Here is a 23,636-nt window from a genome sequence, read left to right as displayed (position 1 = left end):
TACATTTGAATATGATATGAATAAATATTGAAATACGAAAAATGTACATCGAAAATATTTTCTATGGATCGTATTCTTACGGTAATCTGTCACAGTGTAAAAGACAAATTTCAAGCAGTTTTAAGAGGAAGAAGGATACCGGTAGCATTTTTACATATTATTATCTATCGTACTGAACAAAAAATGTCAAATGAATCGTCAAAACAATATCTGCGATAGATGTAACTTGCGCGTTTATTATATGTATGTCAAATGCATCAAATATCCAACAACACATAAAATGTATTCTAATAAAATGAGATCTATGTAAAATGCGGTGTACATAGAAGGCTGTCTGTGACAGGACAACGTCTGCCCGGGCCAACTAGAATTTATATAAAAATGTATGTTTCTTTGTTTGTCCCGTAAGCGTTCCTATAACATTTTTCCGATTTCGACAAAAATTTCAAATTTTATTTTTATTAGTACCAGGAGTACTTAAAGTATGGTTTGAATGGTAGAAGAACTCGGGGACGCTCGAGAAAGATTTATATCTGAACAGGAATGAGATACTGAGTGTCATTAAAGTCGACACAATGTAGTTGTTAAACAGTTACATTGTGTATTTCATGATACTATATATGAAGAATGGTAGAAAAGTGTGGGAAGACATGAATCAAATATTGAAGAAAGAGGTGTCAGGAGAATGTATGACTTGGAAGTGAACGGTTGAAGAGGTCGTGCACGCCCGATGAAGTATATAACTATAAGTTTGACTTGATCGTGCATACGTGCATAGCACGATCAAGTCAAACAAACGCCTACCAAGATCTCGCGCTTTAGGGATGATTGTTCCAAAAACGGCGCTGTGTAAATTATCCAATGATTATTATTATTTACAGTACAATAGTATTTTTTCCACCTTAAAAATGGACCCAGTTGTCGTCAGGTACTCTAGGATTCACCTCAAAACTTTACCTCAAACCATTTATAAGTCCCCAAGCAAAGCAGGTTACACGTCAGCTTGTTCTGTATAAATAATAATTAAACATGTATATGATTTAAGATATTTGATTATTTTTTTATGTTTTGATAACGTGGTGAGCTTCTTTCTCCTTTAGCAGATCACGTTTCGGACAGCCTTACAGTGTTCATCATCATCGCAGATGTGTGAAGATTGTGGGGAATTTATTTTCTAGGTATGCTGGAAATTCTGTCGCTGTCATTGTGAAAAAAAGGCGAAAATTGCGCAATTCTATCTCCGTTTGAGATGTTATGCTTTGTTTTATCTGTCTTGCGGGGCAACCGTTTCGCTCCAATGAATGCATCGGTTAGCTTTATAAGCTCCGATCTGTGTTTCGGTTCTTCGCATATTCTTGTCGCTCAGGTCACCAACGTATTGATAAGTCCTTTTTTTCTGGACTGGATGGGAACGTGATTCAGCGTGTGGTTACCGATTCGTATATATTTGTTTCTATACACAGTGTGCCTTAGACTAATATAATCTTTTCGCATGACCTCTACATAAAGAAAGGGAAGGATTTTATCCTTGTTCTATAGTTCCATTGAGAACTTAATGTAGCTGTGGACTGAATTAAGGTAGTCCAGGAATCCGATCAGTTTCTCTGCTCCGTGAGGTCAAATAGCGTAGACAAAATTGACGTAGCGCTTCCATTCTTTAGCAATGGGCAAAGTTGTTAAACAATTATAATGAAACACTTTGTTTATGCCAATCTTTATATCTCAATATGTTTTGAGACCAATGTTTATAGTCGCTTTTCAAGTTTCAGTCATGTTCTAATTCCTTCAGCAAAAAATATTTACCTATATAACATTACAAAATAATGGGAAAACAAATATTATTATCTTTTGAAGGGGGGGGGGTGGAGGCATGAAACGGGATTAGTGGAGAGTGGGGGAAGAAGATAGGACGGACGGTGAATGGAAACATATTATGTACGAGTAAGACGTGACTGTAAGGAAATGTTTTGTTTATTGATAATACTCATTACTATTAAGGAATTTCCAAACTTCCAAACCAAGTAATCATAGCGTTTTTTTATTATTAATATGGGGAATATTAACAATTTCAGTGTAAATAATCGTAGTTTGAAAACCGGTAGACTTTGATTTGTTTTAAATATAGTGTTTCAAAAAAATAAATATTGTATATATAAATATTATTTTTCAAAGGATTAAATTAAAATTGTTGCTTAACGTTTCGGCATTGGTCCATTCTACATTAATCTATCTTTTCTGAAAGGATAATATCTCAGTTGTGTCCATCGTTAGTGCTCCCCTGCCCATGGCGATATTGGGTCATTGTGAACTCGGAAATTATGTTTAACGTGAATTGCTCATAAAGAGGGTGATAACATTTTATTTGTGGCAATGACACCAAAGCCCGCATAATACGAAAAGTCTTCATTATTATGAGTATTGTGGTTTTATCGCTGATGGGAGTGACGAGATCAAATAAAAAAAAAGATCGTCTGACTGATAACGGAAAAGCTAACAATGGTTTTGCTCTTTTGATTTTAAGATGCAAGAAGGAATAAAATACAATTTGATATGCGTTATGATGACTTAAATGACATCAAACTTAAATAATTATCTCTGTAGCACATTGAGTTTTCGTTTGATACCGGACATGACTTTAAAGCAAGTATTATACTTTTTTTCAATGTTTCTGTATTTCACCCTTCGAGGATGTTCTAGGCCTTTATTTCAAATTATGTAGAGAAGGAAGGTGAATTTACCTATTAATTTTGTTTAAATTGGCAAATTTAAAAATTATATGGAAGATTAGAGTAGGATTCAGACTTCAGAAGAGATGAGATTTAGAATGTAATGAACATGTCATTTAATGTAATGAAATATTGTTATATTTATGTTATCTTGGGTTATACTGCTTTTATTTACTTCCATTTATTATTTCATTAAATATTTTATTTTAACTTTTCCATTTACATTTATAATATCGCTATCCCTGAAGGATAACCTACACTTTCTACTATGTCTTAACTTTATATTTTAGTTATAGTTATGCATATATCAAATAATATGTAAATACTCATTTATCTATCCAATACGTCTGTCTCGACACAGGTATATCCTAGTGAAACAGATATCACACCTGTAAAACCACTTTACATTGATAATGAAAATAAAAAAATGGAGGTGATGTAATTTTAGATAAAGGACAACCAAAAAAGTCCCTACCTATTACCCCACAAAATTTTAATTTGCAGCCCCTATTTTAGGCGGTGTTAAGAAGCTTCTGAAAAAGGAGAAAAATTATGTGAGACATTGAGAAAACTTACTGATGTAAAATATGACTAATTTAGCGAGGACTGTCACAGGATTAGAACTAGCGGTACCGGGAGTCAATGGGCGCTCAATATTTATCGCATCACATCCGATATCATATAACTTCTAATTATCGTTTTTATGTATACCATTTATTTTCGATTAAAATCATATTAAGATTTAATTATTTAGGCACATTAATAATAGAACAAAATATTCCACAACCTCGTTAACTTGGTGAATGACAAGACTCACAGTTTTTTGTATGTTTTTGTTAGCGTTACGCGCGACCGCCATTTGGAAATGTCCTCAGACATCCGTCAATACCGACAACGGAAATCTGCAATACCGACAGTTTAGTGAGCTACAAGTTATCACAAGCTACACAGCTTATCTGTCGTACGCAAAAACCATGCAACATACATCGCCCAACATTTCCCGCGTAGTTACATTTTGTCGATTCCTTCCAGACCCGTGGGGCAATTGTCTAAAATACTTCGAATTTGAAATTGTAGTATCCAACATTTTTTAGCTAACTTATTCACCATGACGGCCTCCGTGGTGGAGAGATAAGGCTCTCAATTCCCCGCGTGAGTAAGTAAATTTTATTTGATTTAATAATGATAATTAGGTAATTTTACAATTATTCATTTAAGAATTGTAAGATCACCATTCAGTACATGCTGGCGTCGGGATTTGAACCCGCGACAGCCAGCTTGTTAGCTGAGAATCAAAATTTAAAACGTTCAAATTGATTTAGCCGTGTTTGGTGACCAGATCCAACAACTAAGACCAAGAGTACAAATGCATGGCGATATATCTAGATTTAGCTAAAGCCTTTGACTCAATTTGTCAAAAATCACTTTTAAAAAAATTAGGAAACACGGGTATCAAAGGCAAGGAACTCCAACTATTAAAAATTTATATGAGTAACAGAACACAACATGTCAAAATTAACAACCATACTATACTAGTAAACCACCGATTACATATGGAGTTCCACAAGGAAGCATACTAGGGCCCGTTCTTTTTACTATTTACATAAATGAACTTTGCAGTATGAAAATGACGGTGAAATAATTATTCTTACGACACAGTTTTGTTTTTTAAATCTAAGGATTGGAATAATGTTAATAACATAACGATTTTAGGAATCTCGCAGAGTGAAAACATGGTTAGACTCAAACATACTTACACTAAACATATCGAAAACAAAATTCACAACATACAATATAAATATAAGAACGGGACAACCAATAAACAACACAAACACCATAAAAATACACGAATGTTTAAACACCAAAATCTGCGTTTGCCCTCCTCTAGAAAAAAACAGAACAAATAAAGTTTCTAGGAAAAGTAATTGACCATAACCTTAGATGAATCCCTCACATCAAACAAAACACAAATAAACTTCTCAAAACAATACAAATTTTTCTAAACATAAAAAACATATATAAAATTAAACAATTGAAAACAATATATTTTGCACTTTGCCAAATAAATAATAGAATATGGAATTATTGATTGGGGAGGAGCAACAAAATCGGCTATCGATTTATTTAAAATCGCACAGAAATCTATCTTAAAGGTAATACTAAAAAAATATAGACTGACTGATACAGACCAAATATTCAACAGTTGTGACTTACTAATTGACCATTATTAACCAAAAAAAACAAATTTCAACATACCCAAAATATTACTAACAGACTAGTTAGACAAGCGTACAAAGAAAACATAAAAACTCCAAAGGTAAATACAAGCTTTGGACAAATACATTATCAATACCATACTATAAAAGCTTTCAACAATCTAACACTTGAAAATAAAATTAAGGAAAACAAAAATAAATTCAGGCACAAAATTGCAAAATGGATGAACAAAAAAGACAATATTATCAAAATTTTACAAAATGAAATAATAAAACCTTCACGTAACACACAAAACCAATATAAAACACAAACCACTCACAAACACACAACATATAATATAAATATACCGATGTTTTACTTTATTTCATTTAAATTTTATATTACCTGCTTTTGAATCTATATTTTTAGTTTAAATTTTAAATTAATCTTATGTTTATTTCTCTTCTTTTCTTCACCAACATTTTATATATTTTCCTAAAGGTACTATGATTATTTTTTTTAATGTTAAAATGGAGGCCTCAGCACAGGTTAGCCACCCAGTGAGGCCAACATTACTAAGAAATGAAAGATATTATGCCAAAATAAAAAAAAACATAAATATACACTTAAATTGCCAGAAATTACATTTATTTTTATCCTGTTTTTAGTTTGATGGTTTATTAATTCTGATGCTGTTACTGCAAACTGAAATCTCTGTTTCTGCAACGCCAAACTATACAGTAAAAGTGAGTAATTCTTTGCTTTGTAGGATTTTTATTTATTTTCAAGCCGTTTTTATTACCGTCATTGCAAAAGTTCACTACAGTGCTATCCAGGGGCGGACTGGTCCAGTGGAATGGCAGACTAACTTCATTAAAAGACTAACACTTGAATATTTTAAACATTCCCAATAAACCAGCTGTACATTCACAAAGGGGCCTTAAGCTTCATATGACGTGAAATAAAATTTGTGTTTCTATAAGGGGTGACTCAGTTACCCCCAAAATGTTATCATTTATTGCGATTTGTTACACGTATTCATATATTTTATCGCTAAATATTCTTATTCCTTACATATCGAATGTGTTTTTCGTGCAAAAATTATTATCACAATATATGATTTTATCAAAAAATCACTGACAGCGAGGGTTGTACTGACTTCCCAGTTGTATGAACATTTTAGTGCCATTTTCGGTACCTTGCCCTTCGCGCAACTTTGGTAATACGAGTAGCACAAGCGAGTGCGAAGGCGCGCATTACCCATTTCAAGGTGTAAACTTAAACCTTAGTAGATTTTCAAAGGTTTTTAGGTTATTTCATAAATGATTATACAGTCCTTAAATCAGTCCTTGATCAATAAAACTAAAATATTTTAAATAAATACCATCTCTATTTTGGACACTAATCTTCTAATAAATGTAATTTCAATAGTAAAGGGGGATAAAATAGCAACATTATAATTATACACAAAGTACAGGGTTTTTAATATTGTTCATCAGTGTGCAAAATCGTGGTATGTGTTGATTTGAATGCGTGTTCGTCGGTTATGTAGGAATACAAAAAATTACAAAACTTACTTTTAAAATGATACATTGAGGATGGTCATTTTAGCACTTTTGACTACCCTGGGTGGCAACGAAAAAGTTAATATTTTAAATAATTTTATATTCATTTGAAAAACAATTTATTCAACAGTTACGGTGAATGAATTGCGCTATCGAGAGATGATTAACGATTTTTAATGGCCGGAATTGAATGGTATTGATCTGGACAACGTTTATTTTCAACAAGACGGCGCTACGTGCCACACAAGCAACGGAACCATTGATCTTTTACAATTGAATATCAAAATAACACCTCTTATTGGCAAACACTGTATAGGTATATATATTTTTTAAATACCGAATAAAATATTTTTATTAAGAAAAGGCATTACAAAATTATGCTGATTAGATTACAAATTATGAATTACGTGCAAGGAAAATACGATCGAAAATTTACAAATCTGACCTAACATAACCTCAAGTTTTAAATAATCGGTGCACTCAATTTAGAACATTGGGAGTGACCTAGCTGATGGGAAGTTAAAGCAATTTCAATGACCCATTTAAATACTCAGTATTAAGTTCTGCCCTGTTTGGCACAACTCGTTGTAATTTTTTGAATGGCTGTCGTTATCTGCATTGTTTGTATGAGTATTGCAACGGAAACATATACATAGTAAATGTTTTCCCCTGACACACGGATATTTTGGAAACATTTCAATGTTTACAAGAGCAGACTCCAAAACCGCTGTTATTTCGTCGGAAATTTTATCATTTTTTTCCATGTCACTTTATTGAAAATCAATTTCCCTCATTTTTTAAAAGGATTCTTGAAATATATTAAAAGAGTGGAAAGTTGCGGTTTTGTTTCAGAGATTCAGAGCAATCAAATCATTTAAAAGTACGTGGCTTCGTGTTTTATATTTTAAGATGTTGTTAGAGCACGACTTTTAAATATGGTATTTTTTGATAATTGCAATAATTAAGCATATTCTTCACGAAAATTAACACAATAAAGTGTTTGTCAACAAGTTACCATTCGATATTTTAAGCGACCACAGGTGTAGCGAAAGCAGGGCTCAAATACGTTCGATACGTTTTGAAGAACATTTCACCAATAGGGCCATACAGTTATCTATTTTCGTGAGTATTCACTCATAATTATATTTAATTATTGAAGACAATATTATCGATTTCTATACGAAAATCTGAAACAGACAAATCAGAAAAGGATACGGTCACATCTAGGACCCGTTAGCTCAGTAGTAGAGCGGTGCCCCGGCACGGCAAGGGTCCTGGGTTCGTGTCCTACATGTGACCGTAACCTTTTCTGATTTGTCTGTTTCAGATTTTCGTATAGAAATCGATAATATTGTCTTCAATAATTAAATATTACAATTTGAGTATTTACTCAATAAATTTATTAATAAAAAATAAACATAATTATATTGTTTTTAAGTGGTTTTTTTTGCGGGAGTACCCTATAGATTAATAAGTTATCATATTATTTGAATTTTATGTATAGATAAAATAACACAACAAAATATTGTGAAAAATTGTGATTTTGTGTTTTTATTACCTTTTTTAACTATTTTATGTAAGTCGGTTTTTACCGAAATTATTAATTTGACATTACAAATTACAAGACTAAAAATGTGGTGGTTAAGTCCTCTCTATGTGACCTAACCACAGTTAGACAATGGCTTTTAACTTTTAACTCCAAAACACATGGCACCAAAATATGATTTCTTAAAATTAAACACGATAATGGGCCTTACTAATAAACGTGTTTTATATTCTACACATCTGATAAATAACCATTGATGTATAATAAATCAATAAATAAACTACATGTAAGCACGTTTATTAGTAAGTGGGATAAACTTTTAAATGCACAAGAAATAGTAAATTTAAAAAAAAAAATTAAAAATAAAAGAAATATCATTTTACGAACGAATGGGGTTGATTCGTATTAAAGAGTAAAAAAATGCCCATTTAAAGTCAAGCCACTGAATAATATTTATTGGTTTAGGCAAAACTGCGTGATAAAAAAAACTACATATGTATTTATAGTTTTTTTTAATCAACATATATATAAATGATGATTCAAAAAATCTAGTGGTAAACATGGAAACTATGTGCATTGGCCGACATATTTGCCTTGTATGCTATTGTTTTAACAGGTTGTTTAATTGGTAAACCAAGTCTTCTCTTAGGGTATTATTTTGTCATCCGTTGAGGAAAGGATAGCAGCCTTAGTTAGCATGTGCTTTGCGGTGAATAGTTTAAAAAATGTAAAAAAAATCTTTTGACTAAGTTTTTGAATTTCAATGACCTACTAAAACAATGTTAGAAACAAAAACTGAAATCTTTTTCATAAAATGAAATATTAGCTAGAGCCCCTTGAATTTTGAAAAAAGAGAAAAACATAGTGTGTACAGGAAACAAGGCAAAACACTGCTTACAAAAAAATTCATTTATATCTAGGAAACTAGAATTTTACTTATCTCGTCAGAAAGTTATCATGGTCAGTATCTAGCATAATTTATTTCAAATATCAAAAAATTAACAAGTCACTCAAATTTAAGTTTCTTTGAAAAAATGGCTCCAAAAAAGACATTGTTGGACATTGACATGTCCTCTAAGGGTAATTTTTTAGGTTACTCACTTAATTAAATTCAGAATTTTACAAAACTGTTCACAACTGGAAATATTTCAAGGCATTTTGATATTTTATGAACTTGCAAATTTGATGGAAACAATTGAACAGCCTTCATTATTACACGAAAAAAATGGCACATATAAGTCGATCGGGTAGATAAAATAAATCAGATTGTCGGGTTGATCTAGACGGAATATGAAGATTTATTAAATTGGTAAGTTCTGGTGAGTCCAGACCATTATTTAGGATTTTAAATAATAAGATTTGAGCAAAAATTAGACGTCGTGTTTGGAGGGAGTTAAAATTATGAATAAATGTATAATTTGAGAAGTGTAAGTTTAGTTTATAATTTATGTGTTTAAATTTTTTTTTTGAATTCTTTCTATTCTTTCGATATGGGGACGATCAAGCTTCTGATTGAATGAAGTATCTAACAATTGAGTATATTCTTACACAATTTTTGTAATAATGGACATATACTCACGAATATAACATTTAAATTTAAAAGAACATCTCGAGTACACAAACACTGTACAGTGTACAAGACAACATACATATATACCTACATATAAAATTTTGAGGTGGTGAATTCTAGTGAACCTGAAAACTAGGAGCATTTTTAAGGTAAAAATACACATAGCACTCTTTTTAGGGTGAATTGCCTTATACAAAAAAGGTAAAAATAATTATACTTAAAAAAAATTAAGACGTATACATGATTGTATGTTTTACTTTATCGTGCCATGTCTTCCTCGTCCTCGACTCAAAGATTCTCCTTACACCCCTTTCTTCGTTCATAACGAGCGCAACATTTTACCACGCATAAGTATTTGTTTGACTTGATCGTGCCAAGTCTTCCTCGAGCGTCCCCGACTTCTTCTATCATTCACTTAAAGTAGTATACAGAAATCCACAAGGATAATATTTTATTTCTACTTTAGTTCGACTAAGTATCTTTTTCAAGTGCAGAAAAAACGCCTTAGTCTTCCTCTGGCGTTCCCGTCTACTTCTCCCATTACTACTAAACACTAAACCATCCTGGCACTCCAAGAACAAACATTAAAATGTCTAGTATACAGGACACACACATACGAATATTGCCTTTTATTTGTATACATACATAAATTAACAAACTTGTATACTATAAATTGCATGCACTTCAAACGCTGTTATTGACTAAGAATTATCATCACTATTTTGGGCGACAATCCCTAAGACCAAAGCATTGGACCAAAGAAACTGATTATCTATTCAAGAAAGATTTTAGATACTTGAACGAGTTTAATCATTCTCACAGGAAGTAAGGAAAAAATTAACTTATTTCGGCACACCAGAGTGTATCTCTTCAATGACTTATTTTGCATTTTTTTAACTCACCATTAAGCACATGCACCAGCACCGTGTAGCTCCTGTTCGGCGCGCTCGGCAGCGCACACGTGTAGTTCCCCGCGTCGCTCGGCGCCAGACGGCTGACTCTAAGCGTGCTGTTGGCCCCCGCGGGTACGGCCTCGGTGCGCACGCCCACCCCGCCGCGCGTGCAGTCGCGGTGCAGAGCCTGGGAGCCGTGCAGCCACCACACGGTGCCGCTGTCAGCCGTCACGCCGCGCACCACGCAGTTCAGCGAGAGCGTACTGCCGGCCTCGTAGTACTGCTCGCGTAGAGGGATGCCGGATTCGTCGATTATGGCGACGTGGAGAGCTGGAGAACAACAGATCAAGTTATCTTTTTTATATAAATAAATCACTTTCTGCCTTAGTAATTAGATTCTTACATGCCCGTTCAACGTTGTTGTGATAGAGCCGGCCTGAGTATGGTTTAAGACTGTTTTCACCCTTCAGTATTTTAAATTATGTTCTCATATAAGTCACAAAAGTTGTCGCAAAACCCAATAGCATTTTTGAAACTAGATGAAATTATCTATCAGATATTTTGTATTTTTTAATAAAAAAACTTACCGAAACAATTTTAATCGAAACGTCAATAATATCTATGTAGATAATACCATATTTAGGTTTTTCAAACATTTTACTTTTGTTTACAAAATTAAGAATAAAACGATCACTTTACTTTGTATTCATTTCGTACAAAAAATATATAAAAAAGTATAATCTTTATGAATTATTTTCCGACAAATGATTTTTTGACAAATTTCCGTCAAAAAATATTTTTAGATTTTGAACTCATTTTTGTTAAATCAAATCAAAATAAATAAAAATATCATAAAAAATAATAAGCAAATACCTACATAGGACATCAATAGTCATTATTAAAAAACATCACTGTTACGAATTTATTTATAAATAAAGTAATTTAACACAATCAACGCGTCCTATGTGAAATATCCCAACTTTTTAGCGTCGACAAAAAATTGATTTTTTGAATCACGTATGCACGGACAGGAGGAAACTTTTACATATTTCCATTTATAGAGTCCATAAATACCTAAATTATTAAAAAACCGAAGTTAAATGCACAAAATAACTATGAAAAAATAAAAATAAAACCCCATAAATATTAGCTAGAACGCGTCGGTTTAACGGTCTTACGGCCACATATCACAACAACAATGGCGGACGAATAGTAATGGGGTACAATACAATTCGAATTTTCACATTATTTCGAAACTCAAGCGTAAACGGGGTCAGTTGTATATCAAATTAAAATGATTTTTTTTTTCTGTTTTTTTTTTTTTTTTTTTTTTTCTTTATTCATGAAATATTAATGTGTACAGTTTTTACATGCTTTTCGACTACCACACTAGACACACGCCCGTATTATGGTAGTCGAAAGTTTATAAACACGTTTTCTAAGGTTTTAAAATCAATTCATTTTTAAAATTACTTATTTTAACACGTGTAATGCTGTCAATAATGTTTAATAATACATGTGTAGCTTTTTGTGTTGCATTAATTAAGCAACTAGGATTGTATGTAGTTATTTCGTCGATTGATTGAAGGCAAGTTGAAAGGAATAAGGTAGGTGATTTAAAAATTATTTATTTTAATCCATTCAACTAACGCAGCATTATGTATTTCATCTATTCGTAATAATGCAGAAACATATGTAAGATAGTAGGAATATAAGGTTTCCGGGGAGTAAAGTGCACTAACGAGAACACATAAAAATAGGAAAAACTTTTTTAGAAATCCAACATTTTAACATAGTTTTCATTTTAAAAAAGTTGAATGGTTAGTATCGATAAAAAACTTTGATAAAAAAATATATTTGTATGAAAAAAATAAATATCTAAAATAGTTCTTCTACAATCAGACGGATAAAATTAAAAAATATAATTATTTTAATCCAACAGTAACAATATTAATACCATTATTTCATTTTAATGTAGTATGGGAAATATGAAGTAATTATTAATATATATTTAAAAAAATTATGACGTGCTCAATATAAAATATCTGATGTATTGATTAACAAACTAACTAATTGTCACGCCGTTTCCCGAAGGGGTAGGCAGATAAAAGTAAAACGTCACACAACTGTGTCTTGAAATGCACTATTCGCTTCAAGCACATTCATGAATATTATATTACAAAATTTACATATCAAAACTACAAAATGGTATTTTTAAAAGTAAATTGTAATGATTGAGCACATGAGATACGCAAATAAATGAATCCTTCAAAGTCTCTACAAAGCAGTTTTACACCAACATAATATTACCGAGAAGATTATACATTTAAAACACAAAAGTAAAGTATGTAAATGATAAATATTTTAAAAAAAAATTAATAAAATACTTCGTTTTAACCACTTTTATTGTTTATTACCAACATGTTTCATGAGCAACGCTCACTTCTTCAGGGTTTTTGATAAAATTAGTTTTATCAAAAACCCTGAAGAAGTGAGCGTTGCTCATGAAACATGTTGGTAATAAACAATAAAAGTGGTTAAAACGAAGTATTTTATTAATTTTTAATTAAAATGGTGCCACAAAATAAGTTTGCTGAGTTAGAAGAAGTGAAGATAAATATTTTAAAAAATCAGTTGTTAATGATTGTTTAAATGTGAAATATTCCTGAGTGAAATTATTCATGATCCATGAACTCAAATTTGCTTTGAATTTAAGTGTCATATTCATAATTGGAACTGCTTGTGTGAAGAACATTTTAGATAAGCGATAAAGTTAGTACATACCCATAATATAATATTTGGACAGAAAATTATTTGAATTATTTTTTCATAATAATTATAATCTATTCTATTGGAATAATCTTAGGTAGGCAGTTGAACTACAAATTAACTGAAATTAGATAGCTTTGTTTAAACTAAAACACGGTATTACTTGAAAAGCTGTCATAAAATCTGAAGATTGTTAATTTTTATACTAGATTCATTTTTTGCTAGTATATAATTTTTTAAGTCTGTAGAAATAAGTATTATATTACAATGTTCAAAAAAAAATTATTTCAATACATCTATTTTCGAGGTTCGAATTACGATAATGATCAACCTCACCACTAAAACTCGCCAAATGACCCCATCTGATAGTGAATACGTAAAATTTAAAATGATGACTTAAATTTGTTGAACGAACCCCATGTTTTTCTTAAATAATGGTAAATTCTATATATACTTTCACGATATTCACATAAATATAAACCAAACACTGCAAATTCAATACGAAAACTCGCACTTTTAAAACATTTTCGCCGGAATTTGAAAGACATTCACTTTTAACATACTATTATTGTATGATTATTTCATCAAAACCAACCAAAAATAACAAACATAAGTAGTTAATATATTGAATTATAATAAAACAATAGATTACATTGCCATTTTGTAGAAATAATGACCAAAAACAAAATCACGGAGCTCAATCAGTCACTTTAACGGTCAACGAAATAATAACTCCACTTGGTAATCATTTCAAATTGTCATTTTTTAATTTTTTAGGAATATTTCCTTTGAATCGAGTATAAATATTTCAAAGAAAATAAGGGACATCATTTTTTTCTCTTTCAGACATAACAATCAATAATGTTCGCGTAAGAGGGAGAGAGATATCTAACTTTAAATAATGTATGGTCGCTCTGGTACAATAATGGTTACCTGCATTCGTAACGGCATATGATGTTTGGGACCAAATTTGGTTTGTTAATAATTAACGGGTTCCAAACAAACGCCATGGTCTTGTTCTGATCTTACGCGCCACGTATTATTAACACTGCGTTTATAAGAAAAGTTTTTGTATTTTTACGTTTTTTATACTGGGAAAGCCGTGTGGAGGTTCCTTGTAAGGAAGAGAAGGAACGCACCTGGGTCTTGAAGGGACCTCAAATGTAGGAGGGAGGAAACATAACATAAATTTGGGAAGTGGGTATGGGTACCGCCAACCCGTTAACCATTTATTGGATAACCTAAACATTTGCCGAAGGGGTTCCATGACAATTAAGGACAGAGGCAATTCAATACACTTTTTAAAAGTGATGAAAAAAATGGCCTATAGACCTAACCAAACTTAACCATGTATTTTTCATCCTTTTTCAAGAGTATGTTGAAGTGTGTCAAATTTCCACTATCCTGAGTTGTCCGGTTACTGCCATAGGTCACCCTAAGTAGTTCGCGACGTTTGATAACACAGGTAACCGGGTGGATCCAGGGGGTCTGGTTGGAGAACTGCTTTGCAGGCCGGATTGGAAGAGACTGGTTGAGGGAGACCTGTTTCCCTTTCCAGCAGAACTTTCTCGGAACATCGTCACTTGCACCCAGGTTTTTACCCACCCCTCATGCCTTTTTCCTTCCCATAATTTTCTCTCCTTCCTTTCATAAAAAACTCTCTGCACAATACAGCATTACCAACGATGACATAGGCCCTAATGGGAATACTTTTTCCCCTGTGTGGAGCTAATGTAAAAAAAGAATATTTATTATTTTTTTAGCCATTAATCTTAGATCAACTTCATATTGTCGTTGAATTGAACTATACAACATTTTTTTTGACTTTTTTTTTAATTTCAGATTTTTTTTATTTATATTTATCAATAACAATAATTTTGTTGTTGAACTAACCTTTCGATTTGTGAAAATATTTTTCAAATATGTAAATATTTCTCTGTCGCCAAAATTTTCAATTCTCGACTTCTTTTTAAATATTGATAAATTATTTATTTTAGTTATTGAATAAATAATTATACATTTGTAAAATTTTTGACTGTCGAACTAGAAGGAAATTCCGTTTTAGTTCGGTCAAGTTTGAATGAATCAGCATACATATGTTGTACAAATATATATAAATAAAAGAAGAACAAAAAGGATAAAAAAGATTAAATTTTAATTGATAGATTTTCAGAATCTTCTTTCTGAAAAACGGAGTCAGACAGGGAGGGTGCTTGTCCCCGGTAATGTTTAACATATACTGGAAAAAAACTAACTTGTAGGTTAAACATTCATACCAACTTAACAGTGTGTGTAATAGTGAAATACGCTCCGTATTATATTTAACGTAAACAAGATCGGTTTGCAACCAAACATAACAGAAAGTGTCACCCAGTTTAAATTACCTCGTGTTTGACATTTTAAGCATCGTAGTGAATACTGTACGGTATCGTGAATTGAAAAACAATTTTATCCAGAAAAAATATATCTGAAATCAATTACAATCTAACTGCGCAGACGCAAACATTTGTATCATCATTGGTCGAAAGTGTCGTCACTTAGTGTCCCATTGGTGGAAAGTGTTATCATTGTTCGTCTGTGCTCAACGGATTGCGGCATTTAGGCGCTAATTACCGAAGTGTGCAGTTTTAATCAAATTCAATGGTAAATTTACCTTCAAAAATCGACAATGACAAGCACGAGAGGCAAGACAACCACTCTGGAAAGTGAAGACAAGATTATTCAGTTCCTAGAAAAAAAAATGGACATTATGAAAAAAGATATAATATCCCAAATAAAAAACCAAAATATTGAAAACCAAAACAACCTCGACAGCATAAAGAAAGAAATGTCAGAAATCATAAAAATTAATTCTGAATTGAAAGACGTCAAAAACATCAAGAACCAGTTGAATGAACTCACTAAAACCATCGATTTTCTCTCACAAAAAATCGACGATTACGAGGCGGAGAGAAAAAAATTCTACAAAAAAATTAAGGAAGTTGAAAAGAAAAATAAAAATTTAAAGTACATTGTTAACCAATCTCTGCAAAACTCTCTCGAAACTTCGCTTGAAATCAATGGAATCGACACGAAGAAAGACGAAAATTCTAAAATTCCAATAGAACGCATCTTTAAAAAAATAGGATGTGAAGACTTACTTGATACCATAACTAACTTCTACACCAACTCCATAAAAAAATCTCTAATTGTAAAAATGTCCACAAAAGAACAAAAAAACAAGATCATACTCCAAAAAAAGAAAGCGGGATATTTCTCCGCCAAAGACATTAACCACTCCAATTCCGAAAAACCCATCTAAATAAACGATAAGCTGACGCCACAAAATAAACAACTGCTCTGGCTAGCGAGAGCAACAAAGGCGATGGGTTACCAATAGACGTGGACGAAGAACGGGAACGTCACTCTCCGCAAAAATAAGGATGCTCCAATTATATACATCAGAGACGCGAGCGACATACCAATCACCTGGACTCCCTCTTATACCTTCAAAGATGACCTCCGGACTCAACTAAAAATGGCCCCTTCAGAAGAAAACAGCATCCCTGAAACTCTTGAATGTGACAATTTTGAAGATGTAAACACACTTTTCTACGACACATCTTTCAACATACTAAACATGAACATCAGAGGCATTAGAAAATTTTTTGATGATTTCTGTATCCTTTTAAATTTGTTAACCTTCCAAATTGATTTTATTGCACTCACTGAAACACTAATGCGCGAATGTATCCCTTACAACTTACCAAACTACACTTCTTTTTCAGTTCCGTCTAGACACACCTCTCACGATGGCATAACCATATTTTACAATATACACACCACATCCAACATTAACATAGACAACACTCATTTCAAATATGCAAATGCCGTCCATGCAACTTTCTCCTCCAAAGGAAAAAAATACTCCATTTTAACAGCATACCGCTCCCCCTCTTTATCCCCAATTTTGTTTACACAAGAAATCAAAACTTTTATCAACAATAACAGCTCTAATCAATTCGATTTGGCATTTTTTATGGGTGATATTAACATAAATATACAAAACGCTTTATTAAATCCGACCGCAAACGAATATCTAAATGTTCTATACTCCACAACATACCTATCATACATAAACAACACTACCAGACCTAATCATCCAAACGATACATGTCTTGACCATATATTTCTAAAAACACATAAAAATTTCCAACATAAATCCGCTACATTAAAAATCGACATAACTGACCACTATCCCACCTTTTACGGCCATCATACACCAAATTGATCCATCTCTGTTGAACCGAATAACAAAGCAATGATTAAAATCAACTATTCAACTTTAAATAGCTTACTGATCGAAGAATCGTGGATCGCTGTCCTATCTAATGACAACCCAAATTTAGCTTTAAATACCTTCTATGAAATACTTCAAAATTATATTAAAAAAGTCAAGAAACAATAGCACCGCCAAAAATTAAGCACAAACACATAAAACCGTGAATTACGCGCGGACTAATAATCTCAATACAACACAGAAACAAACTTTTTAAGATCTATAAAAATCTCGAAAAATATTGCACATCCAAAAACGAAGCACAGAACCACACCAAACGGAACGAATACATTTTATTTAGAAACTACCTAAACTCAATCATAAAAAAACAAAAACAACAATACTACTCTACACAACTACATAATGCTCACAACGACTCCAAAAAAACATGGTACATCATAAACGAAATCTCAAACGGGAACCAAAAAGTTCATAAAATTCGTCAAAAAATCATTACTGACAATAACACAACCATCGAAGACGCTGAGAGCATTGCAAGCAATTTCAATAACTTCTTTACAAACATCGCCTCAACCCTCATAGATGATAATCCCAGTCTTAGCATTCACTCGAATCAAATTCCTCCCGGCCTTTCAGATCCAAATGTCACTACATATGAACTATCTACATTCAAAGAAATAACAGAACTTGAAATCTCAAAACAAATTGACAACCTTAAAGAGAAGTCTGCAAATGACCCAGATAACATTAGCAATACCACAATTAAATCAATTAAAAAGCATATAATCATTCCAATACATCATGTTTTCAACAACTGCATCAGACATAGCATTTACCCCAATGATTTCAAACTCTCTCACATCATTCCAATACATAAATCCGGATCTCAATTCAAAACAGACAACTACAGACCAATAACTTTAACTTCTCAATTATCCAAAATCTTCGAAAAGTGTTTAAAACGACAAATTATGAACTTTCTAGAATCTAATGCAATCCTCTCAGCTAATCAATACGGATTTAGAACTAAATTGTGCACTGATGACGTTATCTTTAGCTTAACCAAAAACATATACTCTAACCTTGACTCTAACACTAAAACGCTAACAATTTTCTTGGATTTAAAGAAAGCGTTTGACACAGTCAACCACAGAATTTTATTATAAAAAATCTCTAAAGTCGGTATTAAAAACAAAAGTTTCATGTTATTAAAAAGCTATATATTGAATCGCCAACAACGCACAAAAATAGGAACAAGCTTAAGCACCTATGACTTGACAAAACATGGTATTCCTCAAGGAACTGTCTTAGGGCCACTACTCTTTCTAATCTACATCAATGACCTATGCAATATTGCAATACCAGGTAAAATTCTCTCTTTTTCCGATGAAACTGCAATAACAGTACAAGGTAAAACGTGGGAAGAAACAACCAGTAAAGCCAAAAAATGTATTGCAACAGTCAAAGATTGGCTTGATAGAAATCTCCGCAGTCTAAATTATGATAAAACTATCTTTATTCCCTTTTATAATTCCCAAAAGTCATCCCCTAAAAATAATCTTAATCTGAAGTTCCACAACCCTAATTGTAACTTTGCGACATGCTCAAATTGCGAAGACGTGAAATTCGGACAATATATCAAGTATTTAGATGTAACTATAGACTGCCAACTCAAATGGACTTACCATATAGAAAAGACGGTCAATAAACTGAGATACCTAAGTTACTTATTCAAAAGAATGAGCAACATTGTCAATATTAAAACCATGAAACTTGTTTATGACGCGTTAGTGCTTTCATCTATTTCCTATGGAATAATTTCCTGGGGAGGAACTTGCAATAACCACGTAAAACCCTTAGAAATCGCTCAGAAGTCCATCATTAAAATAATGTACCAATGGACCAAGACATATCCCACCAACCAGTTATTTCAAGAAACTGAAATTATGGAACTAAGACGATCTATTGTATTCAATGTCTCAAATTTATATTTACACGTCCTATCAACTTCACAAAAAACACAAATCGCTTGAGCCAGAGACATACCACATGCGTGTTCACAGTCCCTCACTGCAAAACTAGGCTGGACCAAAGAAATATCAACTATATTGCCCCAAAATTGTTCAATTATTTACCTAATTCCATCAACATGTGTCAAAACCTGAACTTATATAAGAAAAATGTTAAAAGTTGCATAAGAAATAATTTTGAAGCGAGTAACTTTTTTCTATAATTTAAACTATTTGTTTCTAAATAACTTAAATACCACATGTCTTTCTGTAAATTAAAGATTAATTTCTGTAAATCAAAGAAATATACATGCATCTATGTTTTATGTGTGTGTGTGTGTGTGTGGGTGTGTGAGGGTGTGTGTGTCTGTGTGGGTGTGTGTGTGTGTGTGTGTGTGTGGGTGTGTGAGGGTGTGTGTGTCAGGGTGGGTGTGTGTGTGTTTCTGTAAAAAAAAAACAATCACATTGATCTCTATCATAGACTAAATACAACTAGACAAGCCGTAACCATTGAAAAATAACCTCAACACAATTTTGGTTTGGTTCACGTGCACATTTATGAAAAGGCGCACGCATTGTGTCGCAATGCGAAATGGGCACTGTGCATTGCGTTTTACCTTTTGTTGGTAAAGAGTTAAGCTATTTTGCTTGTCAGCTTGTAACGTAAGGTATATCACGTATTAATAAAACTTACGTATCACCAGTTATTTGCTCTACTTAACTTGCAGCAATATGGGGAATGAAATGAATACAGCTTATTAATTGTGATAAACAACAAAGGGTATATTTGAGATTTAACTTGAATACAAGAGCAATACTTCTATTTAAATCATCAGGGGTGGTTGACTACTAGACAGCCAACGTAAATTGAATTCGGCCTCGATGTTTAACTCGTATGATTAAATTAACTATGCATCTAAAATAAAACATCACCACTGAGCGCCAGTCTAGACAGCTTATCTAAACAAATTTATATTCATGGTGATATCTAAGAGATGTGTCTAATTCATGTGGATTAATCAAATTTGTCTCACGTGTGCGTATTAATCTCCGACAATCAAGCAGCCCGTTCACGATGACCTTTCCCCACCAGCCACGAAAACCAACTGCCGGCTTCTCTGGAATTCCACGCTCGGCTCTTGAAATCAACGAGTGGCGGCTTGAAATTCTATGGCAACGCGTGTCTAGAAATCTTGTTAAGTGAGCGGACAGTTCCTACCGCTACAAGCTATGCTGGGCAAGTTCATTTTTTCAATCACAAAAATAACCCAGTTCCAAATATTTTAGATTGTACCTATCGCGGACTTTATTTTAGAAAATGTAATCAGCTATCTGAATAAAAAAAATATAAGTACCTTACCGATAGATTGAAGGCAACGCATTAACAAATATCAGAAATTAATAGAATTTCACTAACGAGAAGTAAATTTTCTGACGTCATCTTTCAATCCAGTCACAATCATGACGTCATGCAGTGTGTTATACGCATTTAACGAATACATATAAACAATAGTTCATGGCACGAGCCTGCCACATGATAATTATTGATGTGTTGGTTAAAATCACGCGTTTTTTTCACGCAAAAAATGTTATTTTGGTGACGATTTTGTATTCAAATTACAACTCGGTAACAAAATGAAAGCTGTTCCTTGGTTTCGCTTACGAGTTTGAACGTTTGTACAAGGAGTTTAAACAGAGTTGGGTTGTTAAATTTATCTCCATATTTGTGACGTATGCTGTGTGGTGTCATTTTTAAAATGGATTTAACTAGACAAGGCTAATCTAGTATAATACATCAATGATATCTATAGATACTTTTTACAAGCTTAAAAAAAATATATTTTAAACACCACTGTTTTATCCTTACACTATAATACCCACGCTCAGGCTTCGCCTTTGTGGGATTTTTTTGTTACTCTTTCATTCTATACTACTATGTATGTACCTGAAATGTATATGTATCAAAAATTTTGTTAACCCATATTTCGCGGCTATCAGTTCCCGTGGTCAGATTTTGATGAAATTTGGATATGTGGTATATAAACACACAATTAAGAAAATAAAAAATTTAAAAAAATGAAAAAACTTTTACTTACAAAAATATGAGGTGGTGCGTTTTCGCACCGTCAGTGAAATAGGGGGGTAAAAAGTAAATGTATGAAACCAAACAAGTTTATTTGAAAGTGGATTTATTTCTCTTCATTTATAAATCATATTACTAATATTAACTAAAATTAAAGATATTGTATATATAGGTAGGAAAGTGCACCTTTCTAAAAGACATAATAAGAAATTAGCATACACAAATATTATAATAAACACTATTTTCCGGTATGGTATAATTCGTTACATTTATGGTGCAATGCCACATTACACTGTGGACACATAAAATATGTGTGTGAATGACATATGCGACATCTTTTTCTATTTTCCCCCTTATTTAAAAAATGACTACTCCCTGTTATACTTGACCTCGATGTTGTCGCAAATCTACTGGGTCTGCCAATAGAAGAAGAATTTACTTTTGACGACTTCATGAGAGCGGTGGCCACACTTCTTCTAAAATTCAAAAGGCTCATATTTTCTTCTGGATGAACCATTTGGTATAGTTTCCATGCATTACAAAGTACCACATCACAGAAGTTGGAGAATGTTGCCCACCACCACTTTTTACCACGAAACCTTATTCTATAGTTTGAAACGAAATTATCCGCTAAATCAACACCTCCCATTAAACAATTATACTGGGTAAGAGCGCTGGGTTGAGTGACATTTATATATCTTTTTTTAATATTTGAATACCTCGATACGTTTTTAATGGGCTCTACGTTATCAAAATTAGATGCCACTGTAACTACAGCACTATCTTTCCATCTAACGACCAGTATCTCATTGTTTTTTTCGAATCTATAATCATATTCCCCTCTTTCTAATTTATTAATTTGTTTGGTCGTTTTTAGTGTACCGATGTTCTTTAGTCGATTTTCTCTTATCGTACCAGTACCGAAAAACAAATAATCACTTAAATATTTCAAAAGTGGGATCGATGTAAATAAGTTATCGAAATAAACAATGTGATTTCCTGGAGTGTCTACACTTGTCAGAAGATCCTTCACAACGTTGCCTCCCATACCCAAATTATTAGTATTTGACGGCATTTTGTTTTTTCCCGTATATATATCAAATGCATAAATATATCCATCTGCAGAAGCCAATGTCCACGACTTATATTCAAATTTGATTGGCTTGCCATGAATATACATTTTACACGAATGTTTTCCTCTATAAGGGATCATTTGTTCGTCTATTGACAGCGTATGCCTTACAATTCCGAACTGTTTAAAATTTTTATTCAACGAGGATAAATCTGGTCTAACTTTATAAAGTTTGTCAGTCGTATTGATATTCAAATTGTCAGCCAAATGTAAATTACTCTTGACGTCACGATAGGTTTGTCTTGTCATGCATGACCTTACAAAAGGATTTGTAATGTCCTCATCTAGAGACCAATACATTTTTTCACGAGGTAACCTATGATACCCAGTGTATAGTAAAAATCCTATAAATGTTTTTATATTATTGATCGTCAACGATGTGGCTACTTTGTTTTTTAATAGAGCGTAACCATTTGATTGTTCTACAATTAAGTTAATAAGATCATCATTAAAAAATAGTTCAAAGAACTCGGTACAAGATTTACCCACTTATTTTCTTTTCACATCTTCGACGCTTCTATTCTCAACGTTGCTTGGCACTCGCGAATAACTAGGTTTCGATTTCTTCCAACGCATTTCCATTGATGACGAAGATGTTGATGGTTGGGGTTGGGATGGAAGGTTCTTGTTGAAGGTTCACTCATCAGCCTCTTGGAGTGGACTTCCAAAGTTCCTGCCGTATCTCCGAAAGTATGGCTAAATGCAGCGTCTTCATGTAAATCATTGTCATCAAAATCCTCTTCATCAGTAACTTCGGCGACTCCAGGTGGTAAAACGACCACATCTGGAATATCTTCTTCGCCGTCTTCATCGTTGACATTCCAATTCTCTGTGATAAAGTCAGCAGCCTCTTGTGCGGTAAAAAAGT

The 23,636-nt window shown here is 32.7% G+C and overlaps 1 protein-coding gene across 1 annotated transcript in view; it reads right to left on the bottom strand.

Annotated features, from left to right (window-relative positions):
• The window catches only part of LOC149425775 (uncharacterized), a 299,336-nt gene that overhangs the window by 5,884 nt on the left and 269,816 nt on the right, over positions 1–23,636 (bottom strand). Inside the window, exon 5 of the mRNA XM_089641680.1 lies at positions 10,506–10,826. Coding sequence (XP_089497806.1) covers positions 10,506–10,826 — 321 coding nt within the window. The remainder of the gene's footprint in view (positions 1–10,505; positions 10,827–23,636) is intronic.

The sequence above is a fragment of the Hesperophylax consimilis genome, chromosome 2, assembly GCF_061612785.1.
Source record: "Hesperophylax consimilis isolate HC1 chromosome 2, BYU_Hcon_1.0, whole genome shotgun sequence".
Classification (NCBI taxonomy): Eukaryota; Metazoa; Arthropoda; class Insecta; order Trichoptera; family Limnephilidae; genus Hesperophylax; species Hesperophylax consimilis.
Note: the sequence above shows the minus strand (reverse complement) of the source record. Positions and strands in the feature narration are given on the sequence as shown.